Raw genomic sequence first — 12983 nt, forward strand, 5'->3', positions numbered from 1 at the left:
GGACATGCAGCTCCCAGTCCTCTCACCCCCTCGAGATGCTGCCACTGCTTCTTCCAGCACAAAGAGCCAGGGACAGCCCCCATCCCCCTGCTGCCTCCCAGGCAGAGGAAATTTGGGCACCCTCAGCCCCTCAAATCGTGCAATTAATGATGCTGTGTTTAATTAAATGGTGGTCTAATTAAACAAAGACGCCAGGTGGGTGCCATGGGAGCTGGCACATCCATGGATGTGCCCAAGGATCCGGCTGGAGCTGTGATCCAAAATCCCTGGAGAAGAGCAGGGGGAGGCTGCAGACCCCCAAAAGGAGCAGGGTGAGTTTGGGCTCGGCATCAGCAGCCCCTGATGGAGTCAGGACCATCACGAGTGACACAGAGCAGAGCCCACTGCATCTCCTTGGGCCCGACCCAGCAAAGCCGGGCTGGGAAGGGAGGGAGAAGCTCTGGAAGCAGAGCTGCTCCCCGGGGGGGTTTGGACTCCAGGAAGGCGGCGATTCGAGGCCACTCGAGGTGACAGGCGCCGCCAGGTTCGTTTTGGGGGGTGGTCAGCCAAGGGGGGGCCAGCAGAGCCTTGTCCTCAGCAGCATCTCCCTCCTTCTATAGGGTTTTTTTTTCTCCCCTGGATCTCTTCTTAATTCCTAACTTAATTTCTTTTGACATCCTCATTGCCGGTTTGACCTCTTTACTGGAATCATGTGCTGCTTAAAACTCATTATCCCACCATTGAAACAGGAAGTTAATTAAAAACCCTTTAAAATGAAAGAAAAAGAAAAGGGGGGAAAAAAATCACATCCCATGTCCGGGGCTAGATGGAGAAGGGATATGACCAAGCTGTGCCACGTCCCCACAGCCCACCAGCTCCCTCCTTTGATCCAAAAACTCCATCATTTTTTGGGGACCAGCAGCCATCACCACCGGCAAATCCCCATCGTCCAAGATCAGTCCAGTTTTGGAGAAATTATTTTTCACAGGAAAATATTCCCATGGTGGATCCAAAATGGAACTGGCTCCTGTTTAACCCACATTTCACCCCAAAATTTCTTCATGCTCACAGGTCGCCTGGCTGGGATGATGCCAAGGGGGGACCCCTGGACCCCTACACCATCCCCAGGGGTGTCCCCAAGTCCGAGCCAGGGTCACGGTGGCCACGGTAGTCACAAGTGGGAGGTTTTGGGCCATTTGTCGGGAAATGAGACGAGTTCTAAGGGATCCAAAAGAGACCCCCCGGGACAGAAAGGTTTGGGGGAGCCCCACAAGAGGCCTTGAAAGGTGAATTGGGACCCAGTGAGGGCACTGAGGCCCCAGCAGAGGGATTGCTGTCAGCGCAGGAGCTTCCAGAGACACCACAAATGATCCCAAAGCGAAATTTGTGGAACCCAAAAAGGACTGAACACCCCAAAGGCAGAGTCTGGGATGCTGAGGATGGGCTGTGAAACCCAAAAGCGGTGCCCGAACCAACGGGGCGCGGTCAGACACCCAGAGCCGAGAGCGGAGCCTTATGGGACACCCACAGCGGGGCTGGGAACACGCGGGACGATTTTGGGGACACGCGGGACGATTTTGGGGACCCCGCGTGGGAATGGGGGGGGGCAGCGCGGGGCCGCGAGGCCACGCCCCTTTCCCGTTAGCCCCGCCCCCCCTGCGCGCGCCATCCGGTGGGCGTGGCCGGCGGGGGGCGGGGGCCTATGGGCGGCCGCGGCGGCGGCGCGGGCCCCGCCCCCCGGAGCGCTCCGCGGGTTTGATCCGGCGCGGCGCCCATTGAGAAAATCCCGCGGCGGCGGCGGCGGCGGCTTCGCTCCGCCGAGCACGGCCCGGCCCGGCCCCGGCCCCGGCCCCGGCCCGGCCCCGCGGGCGGGCGGCCGGGCATGCGAGCAGCCGGGGGCCCGCCCGCCGCCACCCACCTGCCGCCCGCCCAGCCGCCAGCCGGGGCGCAGGGCTCGCCCCTCGCCGAGCGATGTCCAGGAGGAAACAGAGCAACCCCCGGCAGATCAAACGTGAGTCGCCGCTACCGGTGCCCCCTCCCTTGTTCTGTGCTGGCCGTACCGGCCTCCCTCAACCGTATTTTTTTTGCACCACCCCTTCGGCGGCAGCGCTGCCGCGCCTCCTCCCTCGGTCCCCCCGGGACACACCCGGGACACGCCCGGGACCCACCCGGGACAGCCGCCGTGGTGCCGTTCCCGCTGCCGGCCGCTCGCCCGCCTCGCTGTGTGTGCCCGCCGCTCGCCCCTCCCGCGCCGCCTCCCCCCCGCCAGCGCGGTGGCTCCGGTACCGGCTCCCGATGGGGGCCCCGATAAGGCTTTAAAATATTCCGTTCTGCAAGTCCCGTCCTGATAACATCGCTCTGTCGGGACGGCCTGAAATTGTGATCTTATCTCCCCCGCCTGCCTCCCATCCAGCGCCGGCAGCCGGGGCCAGGGGCTCCCCGAACCCCCTCCGGGGCTCCCCATCGCCGCCAGGCCACCCCCGCCCTGCCGAGGGCTCCTCACCGTGCCAGGGGCTCCCCATCCATCCCGGGCCAGCCCAGCCCTGCCAGGGGCTCTCACAGCGGGGACAGCGCCCCGACCCTGCCAGGGGCTCCCCTTCCCGCATGGGGACCCGCGTTTGCTGGACCCGCCGTGCCACAGTCCCCATGTGCCACAGTCCCCATGTGCCACCCTCCCCACCGGCCACGCTGTTCTTGACCCCCCCTGCCCGGTGTCCCCCTCCCCAAATCCCGCTTTGCATCCCGGCCCGGGTGGCACGTGGCCACAAGGAGCGGCCGCAGGGTCCCGCGGGACTTTGGCCACATCCCTGTCCCTCCCTGCTGGAATGGTCATTCCAGAGGGTCGCGCTGCCCACGATCCGGGCTCTTGGTTTTTGCTCCAGCGAGGATGTACCAGCAAGGCAGAGAAATCCTGCAAAGTGCTGGAAGTTTTTCGGTGCCGGGCTCAGCTTGGCTTGTCTCCTTCCTCTCCGGTGTGTCTGTGTGTGTGTTTTTTTTTTCTTTCCCCCTCGAGTCGATGGAAGCTGGTGATAAGAGGGAGATGGGAGGATAGGGAAGGCTGGCCACCATGTGATAATCTACCTTTATCTTTCTCCTGAAATAATTGCAAGGCTGAGTTGCACCTACCTGTTTCCCTGCCTGGGGTGATTGCTGTGGTGATAACGCTCAGCTAGACTTTTACCCGGGGAGAGTTAAAAATAGTCCCAGCTGCCTCTTTTTTTTTTTTTTTTTTTCGGGATACTTTTCTCCTCTGGCTTTATCCAACTTCCGCGGCTTTATTTCGGCAAAAAGCCCTGCCTGGGTAACTCCAGCTCGTCCAAGCGGGAGCGCTCGGAGCGGAGCGGTAGCGCTGGAATGACACCGCTCCCTCCCTGCGGGAGCTGCGGGATGGATGCCTGGTCCCAGCCTGGACTTTATGGGGCAAACTGGGGCAGGACGAGGCCGTGGCAGCTCGGCCGGGCGGCGGCGGCTCCTCGTATCTCCTTCCTCTGCTGCTTTTCTGCAGAGATGTGAAGAAATGATAAAGTGGGAGGCTGATCTCAGGCCGCCGGCGATGGCCAAAACTGATTAAAGAGCTGAGAGCTTGGAAGCCTTCCTGTATGTGTCAACATGAAAACAGTCATTAGAGGCGGCGAGCGCGGCGAGAGCGCTGCCGCTGCTCCATCAGGGAAGGTATGCATGAATCAGGGCTCCGGTAACCAGACTCCTCTCATGTACAGACCGGACCTGTTTCCACAAAGTCTATCCTCCTTATCATCTCGGCTGGAGCATTAAAAACCTCCTCCAGATTGGTATCTGCTGATTTTATTTTCCTGGGTGACGCGATGTTCTCGCTCTGGGCTTCGCCTTCTCTTGTGGGGTTGGGGTTTTGTTGTTTTTTTTTGAAGCCCGATGCGAGGCGCAGATTAAGGCTCGCGGGGAGATCGCCGGGAGAGCGGGCGATCGCCAGCAGAGATAAGACAAAGATCAGACACCGGACTATATTTAACCAGCTGCTTTAACCTTCCTTTTCTTCGTGCCTTTCCGGGCTGGGGATGGAGGGGCCGGGGGTGCCGCTCCCTCGCTCCGAGCCCCCGCGGTGGCTCACGGTGGGGAGGCTTTGAAAGCCGATTGCATCGCGATGGTGGCTTTAGATAGCGCAGAGAACACCCCGAGCATCTCTCCCTTTCATTTCTGGGGGTTCCTGCCCGCAGAGGACAGTTCCTTTCCATCCCTGCCTGTACCACCAACCTCCCTGCAGCTGCTGCTGCTTTATGGGGTGGTTTATTTTTTTTTTCTCTCCTTTTTTTTTTTTTGTGTGTGTCTGTCTTTTGTTCTGCTGGTAGATAGATGTGAGGGGCTGATAGGGAGCAGGAGCTGATCTCCAACCCAGATAGCCTGTTATATTTATTAACTTCAAACATGGGAGCGCGGGCGCCCAGCTGATGAGCGAGGCTCTGGCAGCTGCCGGTGCTTTCGCAGCGCCGGGTCCTGCGATGGGGGAGCCTGATAAGCGAGATTGATCTCATCGCGCTGATGTGCCTCCCCCTCCCTTGTTCTTTTAATACAGATTTTTTTTTTTTTTTTTTTTTTTTTTTTTTTTTTGTTCCTAAGCGAGCTGTTTTGTCATAGTTGCAGGGGCCTGTTTGTGGTTATTATTCTTTTTTTTACAGTGAGGGTTTTTTTCCTTTCCTTTTCCCTTTTTATTCTGCGCTCAGCTGCAGTAGATCTGAGCTCCTGATAAGCGCCAAGCCCCGATCTCCATCCTGATAGAGATTGCCAGGCTTGATAAGGACCACTTATCTCTCCCCACCAGACCGGAGCAGGATTCGCTACAACAACAAACACGGCAAAGAGGGGCAAAAGGGCTCCAACAATTTGTTCCACTGCAAATGTGATTAATGCAGGCGCTTTAATTATCTGATGGGGGGCAGCTGCATGTGTGTTTTTATTTCTCAAGGTGGTGGGGAGGTTCTGCCCCCTCCACGTGCTCGGTGAAACCAGCGGGGCTGAGGAGCCGAGCTCTCCCAGCGCCTGTTATCGGCTGCAGATGTTGCATTAGTTTGATGAGAGCTTTGACTTTTTTTGATGATTATCTCCCATTCTGCTCCGCCGAGCGAACGCACGGGGCTGGGGGGGGGTGCGGGGGGTGGGGGGAGGTGAAAAACACCGTCCTATTTTTGCATGTGGATTTTCTTTAATTGCTATTAGATGGTGTCAGATAACGAGTGCGATCTGCGCTGTTAAAGCCGCCGTCTCTTCAGGGGGTGTGTTGGGCTGGCTGGTTTTATTTTTATTTTTTTTTTTCCTTTCCTCCTGCGCGCCCGCCCGTCCCGCGTGGGCTCGGCGGCGATGCCGGGAAGGGGACGGTGGAGCCGGGCAGGGGGTGCCCGTGGGATCCATCCTTCCCGGGAGCTTGGAAAATTGCGTTTCTTCTCAAGATGACAGTGGCCAACCCAGCATCTATTTTTAGCGGCGGCGTGGTGAGCCGGTGGCGTGGGATGCTCCCGGCACGCCTCCTGCCCGCTCCTTCCCGCTGCCTTCCCTTCCCTCAGTCGCTCCTTCCCTTCAGGTGACTCTGGCTCAGCCTCCTCTGCTTGCTGCTTTTTTGTTGTTGTTATTTGTTTGGGGTTTTTTGTTTGTTTTATTTTTTTTTTCCTGCCTGTTTTTTCCCCCCCTGCGCTCTGATGCAGCCGCATTTCCATCCCCGCCACCTCCGTGCCTCAGTTTCCCCATCGCGCCTCGGGGCCGGGGTGGGCGGGGGGTGTTTGGGGAGGGAGTTTTGCTCCGTGGGGTGGGGAGGGTTTGGTCCTGGGATGAGCCGGGTACCGGCAGGGCCTCCCAAAACCGGAATTTTCTGCACATCCCATGGCTCCTTCAGCCTCCCACCCCCCATACCCCACTCCTGGCATCCCGAGGGTGGCATCCCCGTGTCCCACATGTCTGCTACACCCACGGGCGCTGCCTGCCTGCCAACCCCTCCCCTCTTGTGCAAACACCCCGAGGCGTTTGCCAGCCCTGGCGCGGTGGCATCCGACTGGCACCGGCGGCTCCCCGGAGCTGACAGGGCTGGGGTGGCAGAGCCCTGTGCCACCGCTGCCCCCGCAGTGGCTCTGCCCATCCTGGCTCTCACCAACCTCTTGGGACGTGCTGTGGGTGACACGGGGGGCTCCCAGGGCTGGGTCCCCATGGGTGGGGTGGGATTCTGGTGGGATTCTGGTGGGGTGCTGTCCCCGCCATCCCCAGGTGTTTCCACACTCCTGCCCACTGGAGGGTCTGCACCCGCCTCAGGTGATGCTGGATGAATTTTCCCTCCTCTTCCACAGCTCCAGGTATGAGCATCCCTGCAGGCCCCAGCTCCAGAAGCAGGGCTGGCAGCTGGTGGCCGAGGGGACAGCTCGGAGCAGGAAATCATTCACCATGGATAATGGAGAAATGACGCTGGTGGCCACCAGCCCTGTGCCCTGCCAGCCTCGGGATGCATCATCCCTCGGTGCCAGGGATGATGGGGCTGTGCTGGGGGCATATCCCAGGATGGCTCTTCCTGGCTGTTCCCACCTCTGCAGCGGGCAGGGAGGATGAGGAGGATGCTCCAGGAGTGAGGTCTGGAGCCAGGCTGGCCACGGCTGAACCAGTTCTGCCGAGAGCCCGGCACGGCCCTGCTGGAGCTCGGCCAGGCGGCTCCTTCCAGGGCCCGTGGGCGCCGGGGCTGGGTTGGTTTGGTGCCTGCTGCTGCTTTTCCACCTCCTGAACCCCCGGGGGACGCCCCCACACCATCCCCAGGCTGGGCACAGCGGGCAGGCACGGAGCCCTGGCCATGGAGTGTCCCTGGCATCCCGGGGAAGTCACCTCCAGCCGGGATTTCCCCCTCGGGATCCGAAGTGGCGAGGTTGGGCAAGGTCTTATTTTCCATGGTGAATCACGAGGCCACCTAGCAAGCTGCAGCTTCGCCTTTGGCCAAGTTGTGATGCGGCCAGCTCGGCAATCAGGGCTTGGGAAGAAAGCAATGCTTTCCCCACGGGTGTTGCAGGAGTTGTGCAAGGAGGCAGTGCCACGGTGCGGGTGAGCCGAGGTTCCTGGAGAGGGGCAGCACCCTGAAATCATCCCTGTGTCCACATCCATCCTGGCACAGGGATCTCCGTGCCCTGGGATATTCTCAGCCCTGAGGGGACACCACATCCCTGGGAAAGGGAAGGATAATGCTGCCCAGACTGGGAGCAGGGCTGGGGATGGAGCTGCTGGTGTTGGTGGATTTGGGGTCAAGCACAGCCGTGCTGGCCGAAGGAAGAGGATGTTGTCAGGATGTTTTCCATGCGTGCTGTCCATCCTGCTGCAAAAAAAACAACATGACCCGCCTTGGAAAACACTGGATGGGGCGTTGCTGTGGAGGGGAAAGCAGCCCAGACCCTGCACAGAGGCACAGCCAGGGCTGAGAGCTGATGCTGCCCGGACAGAGGGACCTGAGCAGCCGGGGCAGGAACCTGCAGCTCCTCGGAATTCAACATTTAAAAAGATAAATTGGGAAAGGCCTCTGTGCCAGCCCTGCACCTCACTCCATGTCCTCAGCATGGATTTTCCTTCCTCTGGGGCCAAGAAATTGGCTCCCCCCACTTTGGGGAAGTGCAGGAATGGGAGCAGCAGGCCAATATCTCCTTTTTTTCTGCGCCACATCCCATGACTCCTTTCGCTGCCTGACTCAGGGCTTTTGGCCGCTCTGCCTTGGCCAGGCTGTGTCCTGCTGCTCCTTTTATCAGGAAAGTTCAAGTGTTTCGGGGTAATACAGTTCCCTCTTCCGATGGCTGCCCAGCAAAGGCTCCACATTGTTCCTGCAGCAACATGTTTTTTTGGAAGGGCTGAAATGGCGAAAGGAATGCAACTGCTGACCTTGGGCTGCAGTGGGGTTAAGGAGTGTGTGCCTATGAGTCACTCCAGATAAGAGCCTTCCACGGCTTTTTTCCTCCAAAATAATTCTTTATCTCCTCTTTCTCACATCAACATATTTTCTTGACATCTCCCATTCGATAGCGCGTGGAGGAAATGTGCTCCTCTAATTTGTTCATCTGATGAAATGTAGATCCATTGTTTTCCCTCGGCCTTGGCCGCCCGGGAGCGTGACCCCGGGATTTGGGGATGTGCCCAGGGCTTGGGGATGCTCAGTGGGGTCATGGCCTGGAGATTTTGGGGTTTTGGGATGTTCCATCGGGTCGGTGCCTGGAGCTTGGGCAGTGTTTGGGATTGGTGCCTGCGTTTTTGGGGATGTTTGGTGGGGTCAGTGCCTGGAGATTTTTTGGGATGTTCAATAGGGTCAGTGCCTGGAGATTTTTTGGGATGCTCAATGGGGTCAGTGCCTGGAGCTTTGGGAATGTTTAGGAATGGTGCCTGCAGTTTTGGGAATGCAAACCCAGGGTTTTGGGGATGTTTGATGGGGTGGGTACCCCTTGCTTTAGGGATGGTGCCCAGGATTTTGGGAATGTTTGGCACCCTGGAATTTGGAGATACCCAACAGATTCAGTGCCTGGGGCTTTAAGGATGGGCCTTGGGACCAGTGCCTAGGAATTTATGGATGCTTGAAGGAGTTTGGGGATTCACCTCGAGGGTGTGCCTGAAGCTTGGGGGATGCTCAGCAGGTAGGAACGCACCTGGGGGTGGTACCCAGGGTTTTGGGATGCTTGGCAAGATTGGTGCCTGGGGATTTGGGATGTGCCTTAGGGTCAATACCCAGATCTTTTGGGATGCTCAGTCCCCATGGAGGGTTCCTCCAGGACAGCACCCCGGGAGCAGCAGGGCGAGCATCCCCAGCTCTGGAGAAGCCGCTTCTCCCTCCCTTCCCTTGCTCCGCCGGGAAGTTTGGCCGCTCTCTCTTCTCCATCTCCCAGCCGAGGCCTCTCATGCTCCTCGCAGCTCCTATGATAATGCGGAAAGTTGAACTGGCCCCATTACTGCGCTGCGATGGTTGCCACGATAAGAGCCCGATAATGGCAGCGATAGCGGCAGCTCGGTAGCCAATGGCTCAGCCGCTCCTCCCATTAACATTCCCCACCACGGCCGGGCTCGGAGCTGCCTATCTGCTCTCCATTTCCACTCCTCCGCTAGATAAGAATGGAAATACTGACTTCATAGCTCACTGATTAAAGTGTCTGGATTTCTTGATAATACACAGATAAATTATGTTTTTCAAAAAGAAGGTAGGGAAGGGAGTGCGAGGGGAGGGAAAAACCTCCAGTCCATTTTTATTATTTTTTTTTTTTTCCTTTCCTTCCCTCTTTCTGGCCGTGCCCTGGGAGTTGGGTTTTTGCTGCTCCAAAATGCCCTTCCCAGCAGGAAGGCAGAGCCCTGTGAGGTGCCCTCAGGAAGGGGGGACAGGATTTTTGGGAGCCCCGTGGGTGGGGTGTGGGGGTGTCAGATCCCTGTGCTGGGATGGAGATGCTGTTCCTGCATCCAGGGACCTGCTCCCATCACAGACAGGGATTTGGGCTGTGCCAGCTGGCCAGGGTCCTGCTGGTGGCTGGGACATCTCAGGTGGGGTCTGTCCCCAGGCTGGCAGCACCCAGAGATGCTCAGGAAGCATCTCCATTTCTCCATCTGTGCAGGATGCTGCCCTGGATACTCATCCCACTGCCCCATCCATCCTCAGCTCCCTGACTTTCCTCACTCCTCATCCCCCCTGGAGCAAGCAGAGCTTCCAGACTTTTTGGTTTGGAAAAGGTATCGACCACGAGCCTCTGAGTTTGTTTCATCTAAATATAAAACTAAAGAGCAAACAGTATAAAGTTCATTTTTTAATGTGCTGCCCCATTCCAGTTGGGCTGCTCTCTTTATTTTTTTTTAGGGGAACTGTGATAAAAAGCAGAGATAAAGCCAGGACTGTTTTGTGTAGGAGTCTGTATCTGTGTTATCTATCTCCCTTTTTCACTCTCCGAGCAGCTCTGTTGTTTTTCGCTCTTATCTCGCTCCACCAAAATGCCAAGAACAGGAAAAAAAAAATTAGAAAAAAAGAAAGAGAGAGGCAGCACAGGCACGTTTACACGGAGAGAACTCTGTGTCCACGGAGCTGGGCAGGAGAAGGGCTTGGACTTGGAGGGGTGGGAAGGATTTGGGAGCAGCACTGTCCCAGGGATCTCCCTGGTGCCAGCTGCTCTCAGATGGGCCTGGCTGTGCCCTCTGAGGGTCCTTCCCACCCCTGGAGTGCTCCAGGATGGCCCTGGGAGCTGGGATTGGGCATCCTGAGGGACTGGGAGCAGCAGGGATGTCCCAGCCAGAGCAGCTTTGCTGCTGTCCCCATCCTCGTCCCCATCTCTCCAGCCTTGTCACCCAGAGCTGTCACAGACTGGAGGGCTTGGGATGGACACTGAAAACCATCCCTGTTCCTTTTTCATCACTTCTGGGAGCAGGATGGACCTGGAGCAGCTTCCCACAGGAAGGGGATGGCTCCAGCTCAGTTCTGCAGGGTAATTTGTCGCTGGATTAGCCCAGAGCTTGACCTCTGTCCCCGCTGCCACCTGGTATTGATGTGCTGTGAGTGCATCCCCACCCCCAGCCATGCTGGAATGTCTGTTCCAGGTGGGAGAGAAGGATCCCAGTTGAGGGGTTCTCAGTTCTGTCCTTTGGCAGGGAGCAGGGGTGGCTACCTGGAGACTGATCCTCACCGATGGAATTTTGGAATTTCCCACATTGGTGCGTATCGGTGCTCACACCCTGGATCACCGTGGGGATAAACACCTCAAGCTGCTCTTGGATGGGGTTTGGATGGAGACAGCTCCAGTCTCCATCCCAGTAAGGACCAGTCCTCCCCTCCCAGCCTCCCAGCTGCCTCAGTTTCCCTCTGTGCTCCGAGCAGGCTCCGTGTGCTCTCCAGCCAGGCCCACGTTCAGCGCATCCCTTCTCCCGGAGCATCCCCATCCATCTGCTGCGCCAGGGACGGCTCCATTCCGCTCCCTCCAAATCTATCAGGGCCTTATCGACCCCATCTGAAACCTAAAGTCACTCCATTGTCATTGTCCCTGGATTTCCTCCCTGGCTCTTTCCCCTCCCTGCGCGGTTGATCCGCCGGCCGTTCCTACAGGGACCGGCGGCCCCCGGAGCGCCCCAATCTCCCGGAATCTCTCGGAGCTTTATCGGCCCCCATCGGAGCCGGGGCTGGCGGGGCCGGCGCTGGCGCCGCTCGCTGCTGATAAAGTTACAGAGTTCAGGCAGTGATGAATGTTCAGTAACTGCACCCGCCGCGATCCCGCCTGGGCTTGGCAGCGCCAGCAGCTCCGGCTGAAACCAATCCCTCTCCTATCAGCAGCGCTGCTTTTTCTCAGGCTCGGCCTCTCCCCGCTCTGCTCGTCCCTGGGGGGCTCCCCTGGGGCAGCACAGCACCCAGGGATGCTCCAGGGGCTCCTTGGATTGCAACCTGGAGTGGTTTGGGGTGGGATGGAACTTAAAGTTCATCCTGGTCCAGGGCAAGGACCTTCCACCAGACCAGGCTGTGGTGGTGGGGACAGAGCAGCTCCCCATTTCCATTCCTATTTCCATCCCCATTTCCCATTTCCATTCCTATTTCTGTCCCCATTTCCATCCCCGTTTCCCATTCCCCCAATTTCCATCCCTGTTTCCCATTTCCATTCCTATTTCCATCCCTGTTTCCCATTTCCATTCCTATTTCCATCCCAATTTCCCATTCCCATTTCCCATTTCTATCCTTATTTCCCATTTCCATCCCCTGTTTCCGATTTCCCCCCATTTCTATCCTTATTTCCCATTTCCATCCCCTGTTTCCCATTTCCCTCCATTTCCATTCCTATTTCCATCCCCGTTTCCCATTCCTATTTTCCCCTCATTTCCCACCTCCCCATTCCCATCTCCACCTTCCCAACACCTCCATTCCCTCCTCTGTCCATCCTTCTCCTCCTGCAAAAATTATGCTTAAGTATATTATAAATTTAATCATTATTGTAAATTTAACAATTATCGTGAATACCATCCTATGAATAATGGCAGCTCATGCCCCACCATCTCTATTCCCCTTTTTTTCCCCTTTATTTCCCTGCTGGTATGAATTAGTCCTAATAGATTATAAATGTGATAATATTAATCATTATAAAACCCCTCATGAGCAGCTGGGGCATCTCCCCATCAAGAATTACAGCATCACCCAGCACCTCTATCCCCTATTCCCCTCCTGGATAAAATAGGCCTAAATACAAAAATGTAATGAATCTATAAATTTATAAATTATTATAAATGTCCCCCATCAGTAATCCCAGCATCCCTACCACCTCCTGGATAAATAATTACCTCCAGCAATAATTTAATCCCAAATCATGATCTGCACATTATAAATCCCCCTGTTGGACCTTCCAGTTCTCCAACCATTCTTCCTTTTCCTTGCCCTTTTCTCTCAGGGCACCACAGGCAGGGTCAGGGTGAGTTTTATCTGGAGGTGATGGAGAAGGGCCCCAAATTTGAGATAAAGCCCCTGGGGCTGGCCCCAGCTGCTATCTGCTCCATGCACAGGGCTGATCTTTCACGGGGAGATACCCATGGGAAGAGCCCAGCCTGGGATGCTGCAGATAGGGCAGAGCACTGATGTGTGCTCAGAAAAATCCCCTTTTCCTCCCAGCCAATCCCAGACTGTTGGAATTTAGAGCAGCATCTCCGAGGGGAGCTGTCCTGTACCATCAGTATCCAACACCAAAGCTCGTTTTTCCCGGCTTGGCATTCCCCATCGGCAGGAAAAGGGCTGGGGAGCAGCCGAGGTCGTTGGTAAAACAAACATTGGTAGGGCCCAGGGAGGAATTGGGTGAGAAGAGCGGGCGGGTGGCCCATCAGATACCGGGGTTTGCAGCCCGGGTTGTTCTCCGGGTGTTTCTGGCACAGAGCAGCCAGACCCTGGGGAATCCCGGGATGCTCCAGATCCCACCAAACCACCGGGGCTGCCTTTGCTGCAGGAGCAGCTGGGGCTGCCTCCAGGAGCATCTTTCCCTGAGGAATACCAGCCTGCTCCTCTTGGCTCCACAATTTGGGGGGAAAAGAGGTGAGTT

General features: G+C 57.1%; 1 protein-coding gene across 2 annotated transcripts in view; it reads left to right on the forward strand.

Annotated features, from left to right (window-relative positions):
* Positions 1–1893: 1893 nt before the first annotated feature.
* Positions 1894–12983, forward strand: part of ZFPM1 (zinc finger protein, FOG family member 1) — a 34496-nt gene continuing 23406 nt past the window's right edge. Inside the window, exon 1 of one of the 2 annotated variants that reach the window (XM_033070154.1) lies at positions 1894–1990. In XM_033070154.1, the coding sequence (XP_032926045.1) occupies positions 1951–1990 (40 nt within the window). In that variant the 5' untranslated portion in view covers positions 1894–1950. Of the gene's footprint in view, positions 1991–3281; positions 3652–12983 lie in introns of those variants that run through there. The other variant, XM_033070155.1, reaches the window with a different exon arrangement.

This window comes from Catharus ustulatus, chromosome 11 (assembly GCF_009819885.2).
Source record: "Catharus ustulatus isolate bCatUst1 chromosome 11, bCatUst1.pri.v2, whole genome shotgun sequence".
In the NCBI taxonomy this organism is placed as follows: domain Eukaryota; kingdom Metazoa; phylum Chordata; class Aves; order Passeriformes; family Turdidae; genus Catharus; species Catharus ustulatus.